At 36.9% G+C, this 25,932-nt stretch overlaps 1 protein-coding gene across 1 annotated transcript in view; it reads right to left on the reverse strand.

The window, feature by feature from the left end:
- AKAP12 (A-kinase anchoring protein 12) overlaps positions 1-25,932 on the reverse strand; it is a 65,282-nt gene that overhangs the window by 17,560 nt on the left and 21,790 nt on the right. Inside the window, 1 exon segment of the mRNA XM_058169669.1 lies at positions 15,977-16,091. Within this exon segment, the coding sequence (XP_058025652.1) occupies positions 15,977-16,091 (115 nt within the window).

The following is a 25,932-nucleotide window of genomic DNA, read 5'->3' on the forward strand; positions in this document are numbered from 1 at the left end:
TAATTACATTACATTACAGAAGTGTAATCATCCCTTATTTTGTTAACCAATAAATTTCCTGGACGTAGGTTCTGATCATGTTGTCTGTTGCAAATGTACTAAAGTTAATGAGTATAAGCGGATGTAAGTCTCACTTCATTTTTGAAGTGATAAATGTTGTATTTATAATAGAAAAAAACAGCAATAGACACTAATATCTAAGAAAATTTCAATCCAGATTTGTTTTGCTTACCATTTTTTTCTTGAACGCTTATTACCTCATAATTTCCTTAGCCAAGTCTCATCCTTTCTAAATAAGTGAAATTCAGATTATGTTTTTAATACATATAGTGTTCAGAATGAAGCTAGAAAGAGTTTTGTAGTACAAAATTGTCTTTGTCTAAAAAATATTTTGAGAAGAATCAGCTTCTTAACTGATTATATGTTTTAGGAGAAAAGGCAGAGTGTCAGTAATGGAACTTACAACAAAAATATGGATATTTAGAAAGATGTACTATATATATATGTGGTAAGTGCAAATACAAATGATTTTGAAGAGTATATATTGGAAATATGCATAAAATATATTATTTTTCAAGTTCTGACATAGCAATTCTTCATCCTTATTCCAAATTTTAAGAGGTTTTAATAATTTTCATGGATTTTAATGGAAGCTATCTGTTATGTTTATGCACACTTCCACAATGTTTTAAAGTAAGAGCTTTAGAACTTGTACAAGTAAAATCAACTTGTGATATAATTTTTAAAGGAATTAAAATGCTTCTTCTCAGTCTTATATGGAAAAAAGATTGTGTGCTTTAACAAACAACAGAGAGGTGACTGTGCAAGGGCTGAAGTACTTCTTCCAAATCATCTTCAAAGGGTGCACTGTCCTAGTGTGTAGGAATGGGCTCTACTTTGTGTGTATAATGAGATTGTGAAGTTGTGCAGTATCAGAAATAAGCCAGTAGTACAACTCATTATTAACTCATTGTGTAGCTGTCCAAAAGTGATCAAATTGTGGTTTGACATACAATTTTTGAATGCCTACTTATTGAACACATTATTAATATCCTGGAAATGCTATGCGTGTTTTGTATACAATTCCAGTTATACTCCAAGTTTAGGGTTGCAGGGGAATAAATCCCATAATCTCTAGTCGTGGGCCAGAGTGACAAGTGAACAGAGTTACTACACTCCATGTAGTAACAACTAAATGCCATAAATTATTTTATTTTAATTTAGAAAATTAAATCTCTGCAGGCCTTAACATTTGAATGAACAAACGTATGCAGCATGTGCTGGACTGTTGCCAAAAAACCACATTCCTCTAAAATCAGTCATGCTGGATACCATGTGGACTTTTTGGACATGTGTATCTAAAACATTTTCAAAGTATTTCTGTAATCCTATATTTCAACTTGCACAATTAAAATATTGTTGTCTGTGAAATCACTATACGTCTAATTTGCAGTATCATTCAGATTAAGCGGGAACATTTTAAATATATCAATTATAAGAAATTAAGTTTTATTTTGAATATGTGTGTGCACGCATGTATGGTGTATGTATGTGTATGTGTATGTATGTACACACACACACACACTGAAAGCACTCTAGCAATGAAATTATAATTTAATTGTTTTGCTTTATATTAGATAGATTTCCTTATGAACAAACATGAACAAACCATAATAAGATTATAATCTATGGCAGTTTGCCCATCAACACAGCTGGCTTCCAAGTCTAGCCATTCTTGTATGATGAAGAATGGGGAGGGAGGATGTACCTTCAAATCAGTCTTGACTCCTGGCAAATGCTTGGACAAGTCTCCACAGTTTTCTTGGCAAGATTTTGGAAGTGGTTTGCATTTACGTCCTTTCTAGGGCTGAGAGAGTGTGTCTCAGTCTTGCAGCTGACTTCGGATCTAAGGCAGGACTACATTCAAGATTTCCAGTGTCTTAATCACTACATGCATCATACTCTCTCTCTATCCCTGTATGGTATCTTTGAAATATTGTATGTATCCAGACTTTCAGAAAGCATTAAAATTATGCAGGCATTACCTTCCCATGTCAGGAAGTAAAGCAATAACTTGATTTGAATAACTTCCTATAAATCAGGGGTGTCAAACTCAAGGCCTGCAGGCCGGATTCGGCCTACGGGATGCTTAGATCTGGAGACAGTGAAGGACCGGCCTGTGGTACATCTGCCAGCAAAAAACGGAGCTCCATTTTCACTGGCAGACGGTTTCAGGAGGCCACTGCAGCCAGAAGCTAAGCTCGCAAGGGCCTCCCGAGCTCCATTTTTGCTGGCAGAGCATTCAGGCCGCCATAGGCACCCCTGACACGAGTAATGTTTAGTTGGCAATGCCCACCCTGGCTATGCCCAGCCCAGCCCCCTGAGGTCAAACACAATCCTGATGCGGCCCTCAATGAAATCGAGTTTGACACCCTTGCTATAAATTAACCTTTAGGAGAAATGAAAATGGAATTAACAATTCAAAGAGCTTTTAATACATATACTCAGTTGGTCAATATTTTATTACTAAGCCACTGGTCCCTAGGCTTTTTAATGAAAACAAAAGTGCCTGGCATCTTGTTTTCACTGAAGACCAAAATTTATTCTGTTACCTGAACTGAATCCCTTTTAAAAGCTTTCGTGCTGCTTCATTTCTAATTCCCAGCGCTGCAAGTTTTGCAAATTCAAGATCTTTCAATAAATAGGGTCTATTTTTTAAATGCAATATGATGAAACATCTTAACTCTGAGCATTTCCACTTGAATGCGCTAAGCAAACATACTACATGTAAAAGTGATTTGGAGACATTAGAAATTGTTGATATTGAAATGATATATGTTTACATTAGTAAACACTTTACATTTAAAATGTCTTCTGGAAAAAGAAAGGTCTCATTCCAGCTCAGCTTTTATAGAAGTTTTCAAAACACAACGAACTAGATTGGTAAATGCAGTAATTATTATAGGGTTAATAACCAAGGCAAAAACAAGATACAAAACGTTACTCAAATAGTGCATGGATATGTCTATATGAAGCGAAATTTGCTTAAGAAACCTCACCTTCCCTTCTCTGCTTCATATGTTGTATATTTTCAAGGAATAATCAGGAAATTATATATATGTAAGAATTTAAATATGCAAGCATAGTTTGAAGTTGAAAATATAACTTTTTTAGTGAGCTGCTTTCCATTTAGAAATAACAGATTACAGTGTTAATGAAAACAGGATTTAAATACTGAAACACATTTCATATTTTAATCTGGTTCAGTCATCATGTGGCTGAAAAATGTGAAACTATGCTTAGCCTCATACTCTCTTTTTCTTTTATACACTGATTTTCCTATTTTGTGTTGGACACATCATTCCCATCCGCAAAATTGTTACCTTCATGGTGCAGAATGGAAAAGGGATTATCTGATGTCCTACTTCCCATCTCTTTTCAGCAACTCTTCTGTACATAAAAGGATTAAATCTGACACAGTCAAAGGCCACTTCCTTTCGGACTGTTCATGCTAATTAACCCCAGCATTCTCCCAGTGGCTTTTTAAAATTGGGGCCTTTCAATATAGATATATTGATAGATATATATGAAATGTAAATTATTGATATTATGTGCTCTGCCCTTTTTATTTTGTCTATTGTTCATCTTTCTGCCTCTTTCTCTGCTTTAACCATTTTTTGCCAGTTAGCTCTTGATAAACTGCTGATACCTGATAAACAGCAAGCTAAATTTTTCCTAGCAAAATTAAGTGTGTGCTTCATCTGATCTGAATAAATGAAAATGATTGGGGATTAGCTAGATGCAAACCTAAGTAGAAATTACCAGTTTATTTATTGCTTTTATATTCTACCTCTTTAGAAAAACTCAAGGCTTTGAATAATAAAACTAATAGGAAAAACAGAATTATAATTAGACATAATTGAATTAGAACTACAATACATTAATAAAGAGACAACCAACTGTTAGAATCATTTCGGCAGATACACAAGTTTAAATACCAATTGTTCACCTAAACAAAATGCCACTAGGGAAAAAAGAAAAAGAAAAAGGAAGCTTGATGGTCCTTGACAAAAGTTTCTAATTATGCATGCAGGCAATGAAAACTCATGGTGGTAGCATTAAGTAAAGGCTAAGAGGGCTGGCACATTAAAAAGACGCCAAGGAAGACTTGTAAGAGAGAAAGAAAAGAAAGAAAAGACGCCTCGATACCTGTACCTCGAGAACGTGGATTTTGGCAATCATGAGGACATATCCGAAGACCCAAATCTTCCTTTTTTATATATAGCACAAGGGTGGAATAATGTATTTTTTTTCCTCTGTTTGTAATGTTAGAAAAAAGTAATAAAAAAAAAATTAAAGAAAAGAAAGAAAACCAAATAATAACCAGTGATGTTGCTCTAGCAAGAGATCACATGCTTCATATAACAAATCCTAATTCCCAAGTTGGTCTTGTTTGGCCTAGGAAACAAACGAAGCAGAAGAATGATGTCAGTTTCTGCCAATACAATGAAATTTTCATGGCTAAGAGAGTCTTCAAACAATTAAACCAAGAGCTCTATAAATGTACATCACCCAAACGAGTGATGTAGAAATTAGTATTGGTAAAAGGAGGTGGAATAACTCAGTTATAACAGCAAAGGTGTGGCCAAAGGCTGAATGTGGGATGTGTTCACAAACTGCTCTTGTTCAAATTCAAATGGACAGATTCTGCCTACTAGGAATCAAGCAACAAGAAGAGGCACCAGAAGTAAGTCATAAACCACAGACTAACCCAGTCTATATTTTAATATTTTACATTTTCATGTATATTTCTACAAAACTACATAAAACAAACATCTATTGTACTTTATTAACAAAATAAACAACAGAGGGCAGCATTTCACTGTTAAACTTATTTTCATCTCCAAGAATTTACAATATTATATTTTCTTTTTTTTTCTCAAGTCATTTTTATGCATTTCTTTCCTTTGAGAATGTATGGATTTGCATTGTAATTTTCTTGTTTTCCCTTTTTCTGTTATTTTTTAATTATTATTTTTTTATAAAAACAACCTCCCAGTGTTTTGAGTCTGTTGCGAAACTGTTGGTATAGGCCCTGGGAGATATTGCAGGTTTGGTTGCAAATCCCTGCAATAAAGCCAAGTGTTGCAATAAAAGCAAGTTGCACACACACTTTTGGGGAGGGGGAATTGGCATGGATAGTCTTTGCTCAATGCAGGGTTGCCACCAACCTTCCATGAGATACACTTCTTCCTAGTTCTAATTAATCATCACCGTTATCTGGATAAATTAGAAAGTACTTAAACATTAAAAACAATGTAAAAGCAGAATGTGAGCATAAATTCTAAACAAATAAAAATAAATAAATAAAAGACACTATTTCAGTACAACTTAAAATCAAAACTGAAAAAGAATTTAATTATTGGCTTGGAGTCAAGCCCAAAATATGCCAGACATAAGGAAGGTACTTTACAAGTGTTCTACAGCTGAGAAGATCCCCTTTATATTGAGATCCAACTCTAAACTAAGCTGTGGTCTCAGTCAAATACTTCATTCCAAGTCCAAGTGATTCAGGAAAAATAATCTTGTGGGGAGATGGGCAGCAAACAAATTTAATAAAGCAATAAAAATAAAAAGCAGTGGCTGTGAAGTGGGGGACAGATCTGAATCCAAACTGACAATCACTTTTTTTGCTCCACAAACACAAAAAGGAAATTGATGGGATCTACAGAAACAAACACTTACCAAGCAAAACAACGCCCTACAGTTAAATCAAAACAGAAAGGAGCCTGATGAAACACACACCATGCAAAAGTAAATAAAACAGCTACCATGCCTACTTCAACCCCTCCCCAGATAAAACATACACATGCACAGAAAACAAACTCCAAATACAAGCTCACCAGTTTATTATTTTCTTGTTTTCTAGACATCTGGGGGTATGGAGCACCTATTGAGACCAGAGGCATTTTTAGGCATGAGGAAATTAAAAAAATAGGAGCTGCAGGAACAGTATGATTAGAACATTAAGAATTTAAAATCTGCACATATCAGATGCTCATCACTGCCAACTCCATCATATAATAAACTATCGTATGAAAGCATCAATTTATTCTCTTTGTATCTATTTTATAACTACCCAAGCTTTATCAAGAAAAAAATAATTTCAAAATACAAGAAAGTCAATTATCAGCATTCTATCACAAAGATTTAAAATCATATTAAATATGAAATAAAATCTAGGTTGTAGTCACCTAGTTGATGCTAGTTGGTTCTCTGAAGTTTCTCTAATTATACTTTTATGGCCCAAGAAGTTTTGTTTTCTTATTTCCCTGGGCAAATATTTTTCTTGAAAAGGTCTGTAGCCTATACCATAATTTAATTTCATGTAATCATGTTATAAATGTTAGAATCGTATTTCCCCCTCATTATTAAGATAAAACTTACTTCAGTGTAAAATAAATATCACATTATTTACTAACATAGTATTTAAAGGTGTTAACTCATATATTTTGCTTGTGGCAAACAGAAGAGGCTGAGGAGGGGGGGGGGGTTCTTCTGTAATCCTCCACTTTATGCTTCTCTTAATACTAGAAGGCATTCTATTTCCTGTGACTGGAAGAACGAACAAAATTCCCAGGCTGAAACAGCTAAATCTGAAACCCCCCTCTTGCGTTTGCAGTCAACCATATCAACATCTGGAGTTGGTTGACTTTTCCCTCCAAGGATTTGTTGCATTGCCCTGGATTTTCTCCATGAATTCTCTGCATTCTGTATCCATCAGATACATGTCATATACACACACCCAGTGTTCCATATTCCAAAACCTTCCATCCACTCAAACCCTCCAAGCACTTTTTAAAATAAAACTGAAGCTTATTTAATATTTAAACATCTAAGGCCAAAATGTGCTTTCTGTTTCATATTTAATCCCCTGATGATCAGTGTTTGCTTAACTGTAAGTGAGAGCTGGCCACTGCTTTAAATATTTGCTTTAAATTGACAGTGGTTTAAGAAACCCGTAACAATTCACAAAGTGATTCTATCTAACATTGCGACATGTTTTATGTGGAAAGAAAATTACCCACTACCTCTGGATTCCATAAAGCTGCATTCAACTGGGCAAATTAAAAATGAACTTGGCCTGATCTATTCTGTAACTCCTTTAAATGCAGGATAATTTTTTTTTAAAGAGAGGGCTATGGGATACAATTATATTATCAGTACAAATATATAAAAGACAAAAGATGTACTTTGAAACTTTTAAGTAAAAGATATCTGACTTCTACTGATGTCAACTCAACCACATATGAAATGTAGGTTCTTGAAGATTGCCAATTCTATTACATTAGTACTGATACAGTGAAGTTAACATTAAAAGATGTCTCCTTCCATTATCCCTACAGAAGAATAGCCACAGACTTAAGATGACACCCACCCACTTTTCTTTCCTTTCCTTTCTTCTCTTATTCATGTCTGTGATAGTTAGGGCACTATCTTATTTAAATCCTAGTATCTGCGGTGGCTCGGTGGCTAAGGTACTGAGCTTGTCGATCGAAAGGTCGGCAGTTCAGTGATTTGAATCCCTAATGCCGCGTAACGGGGTGAGCTCCCGTCACTTGTCCCAGCTTCTGCCAACCTAGCAGTTTGAAAGCATGTAAAAAATGCAAGTAGAAAAATAGGGACCACCTTTGGTGGGAAGGTAATGGTGTTCCTGACCATGGATACGTCTTTGGACAGTGCTGGCTCTTCGGCTTTGAAACAGAGATAAGCACCACCCCCTAGAGTCAGGAAAGACTAGCACATATGTGCAAGGGGAAACTTTACTTTTACCTTAGGGTATATATAAATGGCTTCCCTAGAGTTATTTAAATACCTGAAGTGTATCTCAAAAGGTGAAACAATTGGGTACCAAATCAAACAGTTCCTAAGTATGTGTGCACATATTTCACATATTTTATACTCTTCTCCCAAATCAGCTCAATCAAATTCCTGGTTTATACAAATGTACAAACGTACAAAATGATCCCCAAGCCATTTAAATTATACTCAGTCAGATCTGAAATTATTCTGGTAAATTACAGAAAGAATCTGCACCACCATTTACAAACTATAACCTACTGGATTAGATTCTAGCAAACAACTAAATGTACCTAGTCTGGGATTGGTCCTGATAATCCCATAAACCATAACTAGGGAAAGTGGATACTTATTACAGACTTTTATATTCTTCTCCCTTATGTGTAAATTCCCTTCTTGGTTTTTAAATTGCTCTAATCATAGTTTTCTTTAATATTAGTAAAAAAATCTATGATCAATCTAGAATGAATGAAAGATAATAGTTATGTAAATCTTGGGGGAAATTAAATGGTAGGATAAACAAATAAATTACATGAAAATGCAATAGTAAGCCTTTTTATAAGCTGAAAAAAACATGTAACACTCAAAAATTTGGAAGATTATCAGCACTGTGTTTCTTTTCTGACACTTCCCAATGAATATAGACATAAAATACATAGGCCAATTGTAAATCAATCATCCCAACATATTGTGTACTCTAAAATGCTCTTGGCTTCCTCTGAAAGCAGCATTATGTAAAAACCCTGATTTAAAAGCAGGGAAAAGTTCACAATTTGTACACATGCATATGTATTCACTAAGCATTCATTTTAATGGAATTTATTTCTACATATACATGAAAGCATAAATATTAACATTTTGATGTTTTAATCAAAGGATGGTTTTTGATTCCCGTCAAATTTAAAATACCAGTAATCATTGAAGGTATTTTGTATTTTACTTGGCATGCAAGCCCATTCAATTCAACTGAATTTCCTTCTGAACTGTTAAGATTTCCCTCCCTGTGAATAAGTCAGATGTCTGAGGAAATATTCTAAATTCCTGAATTCTTGGCAAAAATTCTGCAGTGTAAAATCACTACCACACATATAAAATAGCAATCAATTGATTTAAAAATAATTTTTTGTGCCTGTAATAATGATAATCCCATTATTTCTTCCATTTGATAAAAATTAAGGTTTTTTTCCCCCTCCAATGTAGAGGATTCCTTTATTTCTATTTCTCCAACTGAGAAATTTATTGAAGGGAGGGAGGGATAATGAAACTGAAGAAAAGAAGAGCTAAAAAAACACACACATGACTTTCACTGTCTGTTGAAAAAGACAGACTGAAGTTCTGTTTTAGTAGGTTAATCTTTGATGGACAACTCTTTGTGGCCAGCTATTCTTTAATTGCTAACTAGGGAAGAGAACGTGTATCTTCTAAATTTAATATTGAAATCTCCACCCTTTGGTCATCCCTAATGGTTACAGAAAGTTTGGGACTGCAGATCAGCAGAATTTGCTTAAATCAAGCACTGTATAAAATGCTTCTATATATTTACCAGGGGTGAAATGCTTCCAGTTTGGACCGGATCACCCGATCCGGTAGCGATGGTGTCGGATGGTTCGGAGAACCGGTAGCAAAAATCCTGCTCCCTCCCCCGCCCAGGCCCACCCAATTGCCTGGTCGCCCACTTGCTGCTTTTTCCAGCTCCTTTTTCCCACTCAAATGGTAGAAATAGGTTGTGAAAATGCTTTTAAAAGGTTAAAAAAAAAAGCTCTGACAATCACAGCTCAGCCACGTCAGAGCCTTTTTTTTTTACTTTTGAAAGCATTTTTTTACAACCTGTTCGGCTGAATAGGTTGTAAAAAAATGCTTTTAAAAGGTAAAAAAAGGCTCCAACAATCACAGCTGTGGTGCGGGATCGTCGGAACCTTTTTTTAAAAAAAATTTAAAGCATTTTTTACTTATTTGCCCAAATAGGTAGTAAAAAAATGCTTTAAAAAAAGTAAAAAAAAAAAAGCTCCAATGATCACGCACCACAGCTGATCATTCCCCCCACGCGCACTGTTCTACTTACTTTCCTTCCCATGCTTCCATTTGACATGCACTGCGTATGCGCGCACCTCACATTTGGTTCGTGGTGTGAACTGCGCATGCACGCACAGAGCGCATGTTTGGCGTGCAGAGCGCATGCGCAGCCACCGAACCAGTAGTAAACTGGTTCAGATTTCACCACTGATATTTACAATATACTTTCAGAACAAACGCTAAGACAATTTCTAGAAACACTATTTTACAAATCTGTCTTTGTCTCTCTAACATACAGTGCACATATATTCTCTCTCTCTATCACACCAACAGATTATTTCTTTTAGTAACTGTATTATTGAAATTATACTGAAGTCAATTACTTTCAAATTTGCTTTCCTCCATCTTGGGCTGAAGATAATGAGAGCTAAAGTAAAACATATGCATTATTTATTTATTTAGTATTTATTTATTTACTCTTAGACAAAAAAAAGTTATTTAAAGTATACTGTTATTTTAAATCATTTTACTAAATTAATCTGTAGCTTGAAAAATCAAGCATTAATTATTTTACAATATTGTTCTTTGACTAGTGCAGGCAAAAATACTGTATCTACATTTTAAAACAGGTTTTATATTTGCTTGATCCACAAAGCAACTTTAAAATATACTTTGTGGCACTTCCTGTAATAAACTAATCTTCATTTAAATTACAATAGTTGACAGGCACTTATATTTCGGGTAGGCAATTTTTGGAATTTATGAACACATTTGCAAATACTAAGGAAATGTCAAAATACAATTATTTTACTTATCTCACTACTGAGATAATTTTAAATTAATTTGTCACCCTTAGTATACATCTGGAGTCAAATTTCATGCCTCACAGTCTAATTTACAAAGTCTGTATTAGAAAACTCTTACATCTTTCAGACAAGCTCATGAGAGAGCTTGTTTCATTCAGCCATCACTAGTATGCAAGTTATGAATTAGGAGAGTTGGGTTAGTATAGTAAATCAGAAGGACTAGAATGGATGTTTCACTGAAGGAGAAAAAATTGCTTACACTATTTCTGAGAACCAGGGTAGCATAGTAATTAGAATGCAGTATTGCAGGCTAACTCTGCATTCCACTGCCAGGAGTTCAATCCTGATCGGCTCAAGGTTGACTCAGTCTTCCATCCTTCCCAGGTTGGTAAAATGAGGACACAGATTGTTGGAGGCAATATGATGACTCTGTAAACTGCTTAGAGTGCTGTAAAGCACTATGAAGTGGTATATAAGTCTAAGTGATATTGCTCTTCCATCTCCCCCCTGCACTCCTTTTGGGGAGTTGCTTCTTGGTGCAAATAAACCAGAGTTTGAACAGGCAAATTATGGTAATACTGATATCCGTAGAATTGGGTGGCATTTTTTACCCTCTATACCAGGGTTCAGCAACCTTAAACACTCAAAGAGCCATTTGGACCCATTTCCCAAAGAAAAGAAAACACCGGGAGCCACAAAACCCTTCCCATGCCTGACTATTTCCTGAGCGGCACCGAAACTAGCATATGTAGTTGAATTAAACATTCTGTTTTCTTCTGAAACTTTTCTTTTCTTGGATTTATCCCTGATTGGCCTACCAGGAGTCAAAAAGCTCAATAAGTCGTGTGCCACCAGGTGTTGCACATTGGTGGTTGTGACACATATTTTGAGCGACAGGAAGCCGCAGCAGAGGGATGAAACCCGCAGCTGCAGGTTGCTGACCCCTGCTCTATACAACAATGCTAGAGAAGAGGCTTCTTGTATTGCTATGATTCAGTTACCTAGCCATGCCTGCTTTTTATAAGAAAGTTGCCAACCACTAGAGGCTTACACTGCAAACATTTTCCTTAATTTAACTGAAAATATACCAACACATCTCAAAAATGAATGGCTTAAAGGGTCTACTTTATAAAAGATTTGCATGGAATGTGAAACATTAAATATGTGATTTGATATTTAAAAACAAATGTACTATGGCGGGTATCTGTCACCTAAGTTTCAATTCTGGTTTTCCACACTGAATACTTAAAGTATTTAATGATAATAAAACATGGCATTATAATATAAAAATACTCCCATTATTGGAAGAATAACTCAAGTTAATGTATATTATTAATACCTTGCAGGAAGAAATGGAAGTGGTTCAACTCTCACCCATTTGGTATAGTTTATATGATTTGCTCCTCATCTCAAAAATATATCTCAAATTTGGCTCAATTTGCAAATTTAATCTTATGAACTATGGTCTGCCCTGCAGGGAACAATTTCCTTCTACATTACTGTGAAATTAGTACCCTTATGTAGCAGAAGGAAACTAGCAGACATATCTAGCTGGGAAAGATCCTCAGCTGAAGAAAAATAGGATTCCTTCAATAATCTATTGCCTATGCACGGTCACTCATGCTCTCGTTACCTCTCGCCTGGACTACTGCAATGCTCTCTACATGGGGCTCCCCTTGAAGAGCACCCGGAGACTTCAGCTAGTCCAGAATGCGGCTGCGCGGGTTATTGAGGGAGCGGTTCGGAGCTCCCACGTAACACCTATCCTGCGCAGACTGCACTGGCTACCTGTTGTTTTCCAGGTGCGCTTCAAGGTATTGGTTACCACCTTTAAAGCGCTCCATGGCTTAGGACTGGGTTACCTACGGGACCGTCTACTGCCGGCCTCGATCTCCCATCGCCCGGTGCACTCCCACAGAGAGGGACTCCTCAGGGTGCCGTCAGCCAAACAGTGTCGACTGGCGGCCCCCAGGGGGAGGGCCTTCTCTTTGGGGGCTCCGACCCTGTGGAACGAACTTCCCCCCGGACTTCGACAACTACCAGACCTTAGGACCTTTCGCCGCGAACTTAAAACCCTATTTATTTCGTATGGCTGGACTAGCCTGATTTTTATCTTTAAATTTTAAATTGATTTTTGAGGGGTTTTTAGAATTTAAATTTCTGTAATTTTATGGGGGTTTATGTTATTTTAATTATTTGGGCAAAGTTAAATCAGTTTTTTAAGGGTGTTTTTACTATTGTATATGTTTGTATTTTATCTGCCTGTTCACCGCCCTGAGTCCTTCGGGAGAAGGGCAGTATACAAATTAAAATATTCTATTCTATTCTATTCCTGCTGTGGGACTACAATTACTACAATTCTAATAGCAATAGGTGTCATCCCTTAGTGTATGTATAAGAGTGTGTAAGTGCTGCAGAATGTATTTTTCTCCATTTCTTTCCTGATTTGCTAGTTATGTCAGGAAACCTCAGTAATTTTGGCTTTCTTGGTTGTGCCGTGTGTCTCTTTGTTTCTCCTGCATTCTGTTACGGTTGAACACTGCAGAATAAAACACTTCTTGAAATTTCCCCCATCTCCCTTGCCATTCTCTGACCTCCTTCCTCATCTTTCTCACAATGAATTGGAAATTCTGTTCTCTGATCGTCTGGTCTTTTTCCCCACTGATATGAATAGTGTGATAAATTCCCATAAACTACTGCTACTTATTTGTTTGCTATGTACTTAGTACTCCTCACAAGTTGTTGTCTTATTATTTTATTACTTTTATGCCATTAGTCTCAAAAGTCAGTTAAGAAATTGCATTGAATGGTTATTAATTATAGGGTTATTTTGGGGCTTAGGAGCTATAATTTAAAGTTATTCATAATAACTGGAATAATATCAGCGGGTACAGGGTTGCAATTACTGAATTTCACTTTGAATGTTCTTTTTATCCATTATGTTGGATTGGATACTTGGAAATAGTATGCCTCTTACGGTAGTATATATGGATCTGACTTGTGTTCCCAGAGATTTATTTCAAGCTAGTGTTGAAAAACTGGAATTAACCTACCACAAAACTTAATTTTCATGGTAATGTCACCTACCCCAGTATCACTCAGGAATTCGTTATATCTTTTATAACATTAAAACTGTCAGAGATTACTTCAGAAACTTGTTTTTTCTCCCCAAAAGTGACCAGGCAATGAAACTGAAAAACTCAATAAGCTGTTGAAGATAAAATTGGGAGACAGGCCATAAAACACCATTAAAAACAACCAAGACAATTAAGTCAGAGTCCAAAACAGATTCTGGAAATTGTCCAGGGATCAAACATCAAAGAGCTAAGAGGAGTCTGGCAACAAGATCAGAGGCCAATTCACAGGTATTATCTCAGCAGAGACTGTTTGATATTGATGGTTTTTAAAGCCAAAACTTCTCGTATCTAGACCTTGGTTGCTGCCAATCAAAATTCTCTAGAGATAATTCTTCCTTGTAAATTGAATCTAACTTTCAAGTAAGCTTTTATTTGACTTTTTCCCAGGACCATTTCTAAGTCTCAGTAGACAGTTTTGATATTGATTCTGAACATATACTTACCTTTATATCCTGGGATTGGGGAATAATTGAAATTAATCTGGATCAAGTGAAGAACCCTTGTTCACAGGATGAATAAGTTTAAGAATTGCATTGTGTAAACATTTCCGGGAAATCAAAGAGTCTTAAAGGGCCTGAGTTGGGAGTTATGAAATGGGAAGAATCAAATGGAAAACTACCCAAAGGCAAAAATCTATGCGTGACTATTAAACTGCAACTAAATTGACATTGCCAAGTTATTCTTTTTTTCTTGCAACATCATATGCAGCCAAGTTGTTTGAAGTTGTGAATGATTCTTATATCCAGTGAGGAACTGCTGTCAAAATTCATGTATTCGGATCTCTTTTATGCTACTTATTTAGGCTTCCTTATAGATACAGAGGGAGATTCTGGCATAATGAACACTTCTCTTCACATTCTATGGATATTTTCATATTTTAGCTACTTAACAGTAATTGTGGTAAGCTGTAAAAACAACAACACAAACACTGCATCTACTAAACAACACAAACATTACTAAGATCATCACCATTCATTTGCTTTTTATTTAAGCGTTCTGAATTTCTTCATAAAAGTTTGCTTTTTAAAACATTCATTTATTATTTAATTTCTGAATATTACTATTTTTATTGTATCAGTTATGATGAACTGTGGAAACATGATCAATGTTTTTACTATGTAACTACAGAAATGCAATAAGTAAGAAATATAGTTCACTTCTTCCTTCCTGTGTTTTCACTAACATGCCAGAATTAGGGCTCTTCTGAATTTAGGAATTGTTATCTGAGTCGAGTATCTTGCCAGCTTGAAAAAAAAGGAGGTGCAACTACCTTGGAACACATCTGTGAAGTGAATCTGTACTCAAAAAAGCCACAAATAGCACAGATCCTTGTCTAAAAATATAGTTTTCAACTAGATAGCACAAAATAAGTGTGCTTTCAGGTAAATACCAGTTCTTTTTTTCTTTTCTTTTTTTTTTTTTGATTAGGTGTCAACAAGGTAGTGTCAGCTCTTAATGAGCACATAGGCAGACCTTCTCTTCATGATTTGTCTCCTGCTCACCCTTCAAATCTTTCAACAGTGGGAACTATCAATACTAATCTCCATTCCTTTGGAATCCTTCTATTTATAATTTAATTTAATGTCAATAGGGAGGTTACAGCAAGGGCTTACTAGTCCAGTTTATTCCAAATAGCTGACAGTAGTTTTTTTGAGGACTCAACTACATTCGATGTGGGCAATAGCATCACAGTTTCTGTGTTCTATAATGCAATATTTCTAAATGTTTAAGAAAGCTTTGCTCTTTTCATCCTCATTGCACCAAGCATGTATGTATGTAGTCAGGGCTCCTGTACCTTAAAGACCTCTTGATCTATGTGTTATGGAGGTTATTCATGTTCCAGCATGTAACTTACATGGGCTATAAAAAGAACTGGATAGCCCCAGGTGTGCAAATCCTTCTGTTCACTGCAATAGAATTCACCGTACTATTTACATACCCCTGTAAACACCCACTGCACATCAATATTACAACTGTATATCTGAATTATATTGAGATTTCAGAATATCAATTTTAGCACATAATATTTTGGGAGAACAAAAAGGATTGTATCTGCATATATTCCCCCATTTCTGTATAAAAAGATCAGCACTTCCAACTACCTTTGATCTTTTCCAGAATTCCAAGCAATCATTCCTGTAGCCATAAACATCTCCTTACCTTCTAATGTAAGAACTGCCTGCTGTTCTTTCAGCACTTCTGGTTCATGGCTGAGCTCCACATGCTCTTTGGTAATTTCACTAATGCTGGATATCTGTCCATTTTCATGTAAAATCTACATAGAGAAATAAAATACAAGAAGGAAAAAGGGAAGGAAAAATAATTGTCAGTATATAACAACCTTTTAATTCCTTTTTTTAGTAGAAAGAATGTATTTTAGAATGTGTCTTTTACAGTTTAGAAATCATAAAATGTACCTCTGTGGCAGGTAGCTTGATTGCAATTTGGAAAAACGTTTGTACATGTGGTAATACTTTTTAAAAAAACTGATTCATCAACAGAAGTATGAAATCAGATTAGTTCTAAACTGATCTGTACCTCAAATTAGTCATACATACTACATAAATACTAATCCTACACACACACAGATACAAAATCATTTTTAATAAAAGTTTTAAAAGAGAACATAAAAACTAACACAAACTAACTTGCTGGTATCAGCTTTATCAAAATGTACTCTTTCTAGCCATGAACAGTGTGTTAACAAATACAAATGTAAAGACAGCCCAATCAGCAGCAGATAGATTCAACAGATGATATCGTTCTCTGAAACAGAGGGCAGTAAATGAAAACAGTTATATGTGGTACCTCTTATTTTATGTATTCGCATCCTGCCTTTATTATTTTTACAAATAACTCAAGACGGAAACATATCCAACACATCTTATTATTATTTTTTTCCTCACAACAAACACCCTGTAAGATGAGTTGGGCTGAGTTACTAGCCCAAAGTCACCCAGCTGGCTAAGCCTAAGGCGAGACTAGAACTCACTACCTCCTGCTTTCTAGCCTGGTGGCCTCTTGAAGATGTTCACTTTAGCTAATGTTACAGAAGTTCTTGCCAGACTGAAAAGAGATGAGCTGGTTTGAAATTTGCCTTATAAACATCCAGGCCTGCTTCCTCCATTTGTTCAGGTGACACCTCAATCCTAACTCTTAACACTCTCTTCTAAGCAATGCCCTTTTCCTGGTGCAGACAATAATTCCAACTGTTTTGGTCTCAGACAGTTCTCCTTCTCCTTGAGGGCATTCTCAGTTCTTCCCACTGCACCAAAGTATGTTAATTTTTAATGGTCTGAATTTGTGTAAAACACTTCAGCTACTTTAGCTAGTTCAGAGCACATCTCTCCCTCCCCATTTAAAATGCCAGACATTCCAGCAAAACACTGTACCCTACTTGTTCAGCTAAAATGGCCTCTTACCAAACTTAAAGCAAAAGAAACCTTACTATAAATCAACCAATAACTCTTCTTAAATGCTATCAGAAAAATATGCATAATTGTCCTTTTTAATTTTAAAAGTATTTTGTTCATTAAATTTCTACAGTTGTTAACTTTTTTCTAAAGAGAACAACATTCTTTAAAAACAGACAATAACAGCAATGGCAAAAAGAAATAAAAAGCACAAATGGACTAATGCAAAATTAGAGGGATCAAATCTCAAGGGCCAACAGATAACATTTGGTAAATTTGCAAAAAAAAACCAAAAAAAAAACAAAAAACCAGAAAAGCCCTAAAGCTTGCTTTTCCTGCCGACCCTAACCCACAATCCAATTTACAGAGCAAGAATTTCAACTTAGATTATTTAACTGAAAGTAAATCTAGTTCCAGAATTAATGAGCAAGATCCATACTTTGCCTAAATTTAGGAGCATTCCTTTGAAATTAGTCCTCTACGTATGTAAACAATTTTGTGAAATTAATTATTTAATTAAATTCCTCTGGAAAGGAGGAAAACAGGTCCCCTTCTAATTGATAAACACAGGTGAATGAGTGCTATATTAGCTCATTCAGTATACAGTGTCTGCATCCTCTCATGAACAGAAGATCCTTTCAAATGAGAAATTATTCATTCAGTTCTTCATTTTTATCCCTGTGACTCCCATCCCCTGATAACCATCTCATTAATAGCAGTTACTCTCTTCATAAATAGAATCCAAAATTGGCCAGTTATCAAAGCCTGGAGCCAGACCAGCCTGCTGATGAATATGGATATATCTCCTTCCATTTCTAATCACCATCATTCCCAACATTCTTCAGGACAGACAAAGATCCATTCCAAAAATTCCACATGCCAGGCCCAAAGATATTAATGCTAATTTTGCCTTATAGTATTAAAACCTTCCTTACTGGCCTTATTAGACGTTCCTAAAATAAGGTAGTTCCAGTTGTCTCAGTTGGATTAAACTAAACAGCATACTAAAATATTTTTTCTATGCTCTTAGATGACTCAGCAGTACAGTGCATTATAATGGTTAAATTTCTTTCAGCAGGACTGTCTTAATTGTTTCAAAGTAGATCATATCTATGCATTTTATTCTAGTATTTCCCCACGAATGGCAGGGGAAAAAATGACTAATATCAAATAATTATCCTCATCTGAAACAATAAATCCCACAAGAATATCATTTTGGTCTTCTCAGTGTAACACCTTTGAAAAACTAAGCATTTTGTAGAAGCCTCAAAAGATGCAACCAATCTATCAATATGATAGATCTGTCCACCATAGAGTTGTTTGATCTTGACACCAGTGCTTATTTTTTTTTTTTTTTGGTTAATGCTCAATAAGACTATTAAGCAATAACAATAAAAAAAGCACTAGCGTCAAGATCAAACAACTCTATAGTGGACAGAATCACCTCACTTCCTCCTTGGCCGTCTGAGCAGAGTGCTTTGTTTGCTACAGAAGACTTAAGTTAGATAGGTAGGTATTATTTGAAGAAATGGGAGAGAAAGCAGGGGTGCATTTTATACTCTCAGACTTCTCTGATGGTAAATTGAGTATACTCAGTGGTGGGATTCAGCCAGTTCACACCACTTCGGGAGAACCGGTTGTTAACTTTCTAAGCAGTTTGGTAAACTGGTTGTTGGAAGAAATCATTAGGGCAGAGAACCGGTTGTTAAATTACTTGAATCCCACCACTGAGTATACTATTTAAATATTCCCACAAAATACTTGAGATTAATCCTGTGAAACAGGGGTTTCTACTCCCCAGCTTCAGGTAAATGATTCCACTGAGAAAACCGGCAATAGTTTTAAGACTGGATCGGCTTGATGTGTGGTGACTAGACCTTAGCAACATTTTTTAATATATGACATTAAATATAGACAAGACTTGAAGAGAAATCCTTTAAAATTCTTATTTCATCATTAAGATTGCTGTCTGATACAAATATATAGTAGGAAGCCTATTAAATACAGCGGCTCTATTTGGTTATTTTTAAAAATGAAAAATAAGTCTTTAAACTGGAATATTTGATTGTTTAAAACATGTGATTTGTGGGGAGCTTGTTTATTTTTTTCAAGGCTTTCAAATCTCTGATCAGAATTTCATTTGTTTTAGAAGTTCTTCACAGATACTGTTTATCATATTCTAAAAATAAGGTGTTTTTATTAGCACCATTCTTTGAAGCAGAAAATCCCTTATATTTATAATACGCTAGGATTCATTTAGGAAGCACTAGTTATATACTGCTGTAATAGCAATGGTAGAGGCAAAGTCCTCAAGACTGAATAGTTACATTACAGAATTCAGAACTCCCCAAGCAAAGGTTGAAGGCTAACAAATTTATATCTTGTTCCCTTCTTCACAACTTCTCTGCTATGATGTGGTGTTTTCTGTTATGCCAGTCTCCTTTATTGTTTTACCAAAAAAAAGTTTGCCAGCACATTAAATAGTTCAGAAACATACTCACTTATTTCTTACAGATAAACACACACACACACACCCATATGTGTAACCTTTTCTGATATCATTCAAAAGAGCTCCTTGTTCGCCTGTTCTTGGTACGTGCTTCTGTTTATGCCCATTCATTCAGATCTTACCATTAAAAGAAATTATTCAATGTCCAGTGTTGGAAAGGGAGATGAAAATTTCATCCGTATCTCTCATGGGTACCCATCCAATACAGGAAATAAAGCAGTGCTGGGATTCAGCCAGTTCGCACCACTTTGGGAGAACCGGTTGTTTTGTGTCTGCGCCCCCGAGCCGGGCCTCCTGCCAGAGAGTGACTTGGAGCCGGGCCTCCTGCCAGAAAGTGACTTGCAAAGTGAGGGGGAAGGACCGTCAGGACTTACCTCGAGAGCACCGGCTTCCCTGGCTCAGCTCCAGGAGCCAAAAGCAGGCCAGGTGGAAGAGATAATGAGGCCTCCGTCCCCTGACTCTTTCCCCGCCCAGGCCACGCCTTCAGACCCAACTGATGGCAATCAGGCTTGGTTGGACCCTAGGTTTCGTAGGCAGGAGAGGAGGGAACAACAGAAGCAGGGGTGGGCAGGCCTAGGAAGTGCTGAGTCATGGAGCCACACCCCACAGGATATAAAGGCAACCAGAGCTTCTGTGCCTCTTCATAGCAGGCAAATCAACTGATTAACTGCTGAACTAAGAGCTGAAGTACAGTTTGACTTATCGGCATCGAGGGAGATAACGGAGCCACTTGGCATACGCTCGCTCTTTTGCTGCCAGGGCTGATGGTGCTGGCTAATTAAGCCATTGCTCAGACGGAGGCGAGGGAGGACAGAACAGGTTGTTAACTTTCTGAGAAGTTTGGTGAACTGGTTGTTGGAAGAAATCATTAGGGCAGAGAACCAGTTGTTAAACTATTTGAGTCTCACCACTGAAATAAAGTAAGCAGCATTAATTTGTATTTTCTACTATCACATTATGACTTGGCTGAAGCTTAGCATACCTTCTTTTTATACATGGCATTTGTTCTACGTTTGCTACATCTGCCTGGCAGAGAGACAATGCAGCCAAATGAAGGGTAAACACAATCTCAGTGCTTTTGTCAATGGCTGCTGGGAATCCAGCATAGAGCTTTTTGCTTACATTTCCCTCATTAAACAGCAAAATATTTATTTTTCATCCAAATCCTTACAAAAGAGGGTCAGGAATGATGCTGAACAGAGAAACTGCCAATATGTCTCGTCAGATCGACTGAGTCGAAAAAAGGAGCCAATGGAGGCATATGGAGGCATGGCCATCAAAATTATGATTCAGTCTCCAGGCAGATCAGACTGTATCAACCCATTCCTGGCCCATTCCGCAGCCTATAGAGAGAAGAGGCTCCTCTTTTGGAGAAAGACTGGAGGGTGGAAGAATATTCCCTTGTGTACTCTATTCCTCTTCTCTCCCTCAAGAAATCCTTCCTTGGCCTTCTTAAACAAAATTTCACTTCCAAGATATTTGTGTAAGCCTCTGGTTCTGAACAATCAGTATAGAAGGTTCCCTCTCCTTTGTGAATTTTCTCTCAGCACAGGAGAAGAAGAAAGAGTACAGAATTAGACATAAGACAATACAGCATCATTTTCAAATACTTCAGTTTCTCTTCTGGGACAGTACAATGAATGACATGAGGCAATTTCTGTTTTCAAGCACTTATAAGTCTACTGGCTGGTTCCAGCCAATGTCCAATACTGCTTCTAAAAAATGAACAGGTAACTTATTCAAGAGTGATATGACCGATGTTTGAATGGTTAAGTCTTTGGGCATTTTGCAAACTAAAATCTAATTACAAGTAACGAAGTATGGAGCTGTCCGGCAGCATAATAAAAAACATATCAAGCAAAACCCAAACTTCTTATATTTTAAAATTAAAACATTTAAAGCAGTGGTGGGTTTCAAAAATTTTCGCTACCGGTTTTGGTTGGTGTGGCTAGGTGGTGGGGGCATGTGACTGAGTGGGCGTGGCCAACTTGACATCACTCACACCTACATCCATTCAGTCACCTGACCCTCCCCACCTAGCCACGCCCACAGGAAAAGCTAGGATTTTTTTTGCAATTTCCACCTATCTACCCCTGCCCTCCCTTTGCCAATCACCCGTGTTTTCCTTCCCTTTAGTGGCCCCGCCCCTAGCCCAGCTTCTTCTCCCCACCATCGTCTTTTTGTTTGGGCTGCTTATCTTCCACGGTGGCCGGTCCAGAGTCCAAAAGGCAAGCTGACTGGAGTTTTTGGCAGCCCCCAGCCAGCTACCACTGCTAGAAAGCGGCTGGCAAAGAAGCCTCCCAGCCACCGTCTCTTTGAGAGCTGCTTTGCAGCTGTGGAAGCTGGCTGCAGGCCGCCAAAAAGTACTGGAGGTCACAGAAAAAGCTGCTGCCCCTCACCATGTTCTTCGCGCATACGCACCCCATTGGACTTGCAAAGCAATGGGATGCGCGTACGTGAAGAACATGGCGGCGACAAACATGGTGGGTGGGGCGAGCAAACAGTGACCTGGGGACAGGTTCAGGGGCGTGGCCAGGCAGCCATCGCTACTGGTTCAGAGATCTTGGCCAAATTTCTGCTAACGGTTCACGCAAGCTGGTGCAAACCAGCTGAATACCACCTTTGATTTAAAGGTCCAGATTAATAAAATTGAATCCAATGTTGCATCAAGGAATTATAAAGTAGTATTAAGCACATTTCTCTAGAAAAAGCATTCAATAGCAGAGAAATGGAAAATGTTTCCAATTTCCATTATATTTATTACTATATTTTAAATATTTCTGCTGCGGACATTAATTCCCACATCCATGTCATGCGTAAGGCTTTGATTTTGTTCGGTTATCAATCATCAAATCAAGGTTCCCCAGGCACCGGTCCATGGCATGCCAACAACCAGTCCATGCAAACAAGTGAAGCCTCCCTCCATGGGATGTGTGCAGCATGCAAAACCACTCCCCTCCGGTCCACAGAAAAAACTTTCACCATAGAACCGGTCCCTGGTGCCCAGAGACCTGGTTGGGGGTCTCTGCATTAGGTTGCTTAAAAAAAAAATGCAGGGACACATAAAAAATAGCTATTTATCTTCTAAATATCCAGAGCAGTGCTGCTTCATTACAATTACAGCAAAGTGAAGGCAACATTTGACATTGATAAGAACATAAATTCTATAGCAGTAGCTGTTTTATAATTAGCTATTAACAAAAACTGTACTTTTCATACACAATAAATTTTAAAAAGACTATCTATGCTTTCTTTCTTCCTTTATTGTTTTTGTGTTTCACCCTTTGAATTAAATAGATCTATTTAATTCAATTGCTCTGTACAATAAAGACACAACACAGATGCAAATATGATTAAGGAAATAGCATTATGCTATCAAAGTTCATAAAGTAAAGTAAATGAAATGAAGAGATAAGGTTTCTTTCCTAAAACATTGTCCAAAGTAAAAAAAATGTACAAAATAGCTCCTCAGAGCTCATTTGTTTAGAAAACAAAAATAATTAAGCACAATACAGAATGATATATGTAGGTGCTGCTTTCAATCCAAATAATTCCCCCCAACAGCAAAATCCTTCCAAGAGATTAGGAATAATCCCTTCACAAACTTCTGCCAACACATTACAGTATTCTCCACTTCAGTATTTTGTTGGCATTTCTCCTTGTAGCTCCTACACAACTCCCCCAGTCCACTTCCCTGAACTGTAAATTAATTGGGCTTTGCAACTAACCCAATCTCCCTTTTATCAGTCTCAATCAAACCACAACATTTGTTTTTGAGAAGATCTCTTCTCCCCTTGTGACCTCCTCCCTTCAGTTTTGAATTCAGCACTGAACTTTAAAGGAGGATATAGAAACACAAGAACAAGAAACATAGGAGAGTAACAAAGATGGTCAATGATCTAGAAAATAGGTCCCAGGAGTAGAAGCTGAAGGAACTGGATGTATTTGACTGGAAGAAGAAATACATGGCAACATTTTCCACATACCTGAAAGATAGAAAGCAAAAAAGATGTTCAAGCTCTGCACTTGATGGCAGATAAATGAATTTTTCCCATCTTTTCGGGGGGGGGGGTTCACCTGAGACCACAAAAACAGTAGGCATATACTTAACATACTTTGCATAAAACTCTTCCTCTAGCATGGGTTGGGACGGAAAAGAAAACAGAATCACACCCTTCCCAATCAAACCAATTGCCTATTCTGAAATGACTAAAATCCATGCATGGACACAATGTTTGAAGAAAGCCTACACAAGGAATCAACCAAACTACAGTACTTAATTGTGGGTCAAGAGGTTAGTTTTTAGATTCTCTTTCAGACTATTCAGTATGAAAGCATTTGTCTTTGTGGGCTCTAAATTGATACACCCACATATTTGTGGACTTAAGACAATGAACAGGTGCACCAGGTAGGAGTGGAGCAGTAATGCAGACCTGGTGTCTATTATATTTAATCTGAACCAGCCCACATATAACCAAGCATCAGAGCAGCTGTATGTACAAAAAGTTAAAAAACCGTATATCAACAGCTATGTCTGAATAGGTCATTTCCTCCCCCTCCAGATTTCCACAACAGTTAGTTTATAACATCACCTGTTCTAACAATCCACTGGGAAACTGAGTATATAATAGATTTAAAGTACCACAGGGAGCAATAAATTATTTTTTTAAAGAACTCTGAATATTTTTCTTCACTGCTGCATTAACTAAATTGATTTCTACAGAAAAAGCTTCCAAAACTCAGACATATTTGATAAAAAACTTTTGGAGGCGAGAAGCATTTTTGTCTGCTTTTTCTTTTCTTTTTTTAAAAACCAGATTTCCTAGCTTTGAAAGTTCACATGCACATGGAAACCTGTTCCCCACTCTCCAACCCAGCTTCTTTATTTATGATAAAGACTAGTAAGTAGGATAGGTTCCCTTCCTCTTTCTGCCCAAGGAAAAAGAGATGAGTTTGAACAGTAAATTTGCCTTAGGGAAAGGATTAAGCATTCCTTTAATAACTGCCTCTCCTCCAGTCAGACTAACCATTTCCTAAGGTTGTTTTGCTTTAAAGTGGTGGGGAGAAGGGGTTAGGAGATGACTGATATGTATATAAGACCTTTTAGGTGCCCTTTTTGATCTAAGAACAGTCCTTTCAGGGGTGAAATCCAGCAGGTTCTGACAGGTTCTGGAGAACCGGTAGAGGAAATTTTGAGTAGTTCGGAAAACCAGCAAATACCACCTCTGGCTGGCCCCAAAGTGGGGTGGGAATGGAGATTTTGCAATATCCTTCCCCCAGGAGTGGGGTGGGAATGGGGATTTTGCAGTATCCTTCCCTTGCCATGCCCACCAAGCCACACCCACAGAACTGGTAGCAAAAAAAATTTGGATTTCACCACTGAGTCCTTCCCACTAAGGGACTATACCCTGCCCAAATCCCAGACACTATAATTAAAGGCTAGGGTACCTAGAAAAATTGTTGTTTCCCAACAGTTCTTAAGGGAAGATAAGAAAGTTTCAGATAAAGCCAGCTTGTCAATTGCATTTGCAATTAATGCCGCTGCAGATGACAGGTCCTCAACAGTGTAAATGCCTTAATTTAGGATTACAGCAAGTCAGAATCAATCACTGTACACATCTTCCTGTCCTGCTCATTTTATTTTCATCCAAGTTCCTTTATTCTCCCATTACGTACTAGATAACTGGGTTGCAAGGAACAATTTTGAATCTCCCCTTCTGCTTCCAACCCCTTTATAAACCAACTCCTTTATAACATACAATGTTGCCAAGATCACAATATACAATATACAACATCTACTAGGCACAGAGTAAAAATGAGTTTGAAAATTAAGCATACAGACTATTCCTATGAAAATATGATAATTGAGATTTTAAAAGTAAACAAATATTTTGCTGTGTCTTTTTAACTAGGGAAATATATATATTGCCCTTCTTTTGATTGGATAACTTACTATTAATAGCTGCTGATTTCACTCTAAATGAAATTCTTAGCTTTTGACTAGGCTATCAATTTCAGACGTTCTAGTATGCCAAAAATCATCAATCAACTTTACCCTGAAGTTAAGTCTGTAAGTTTTCAAACGGTTTGCAGAATATCAAGGATTGGAATTTACTACAAAACAGTTAAGTTTAGAAACTACAGTACTCTCTGGAAATATTCTTGGTATTCTGTTATCCTGCAATCTTTTCAAT

Source organism: Ahaetulla prasina, chromosome 1, assembly GCF_028640845.1.
Source record: "Ahaetulla prasina isolate Xishuangbanna chromosome 1, ASM2864084v1, whole genome shotgun sequence".
Taxonomy (NCBI): Eukaryota; Metazoa; Chordata; class Lepidosauria; order Squamata; family Colubridae; genus Ahaetulla; species Ahaetulla prasina.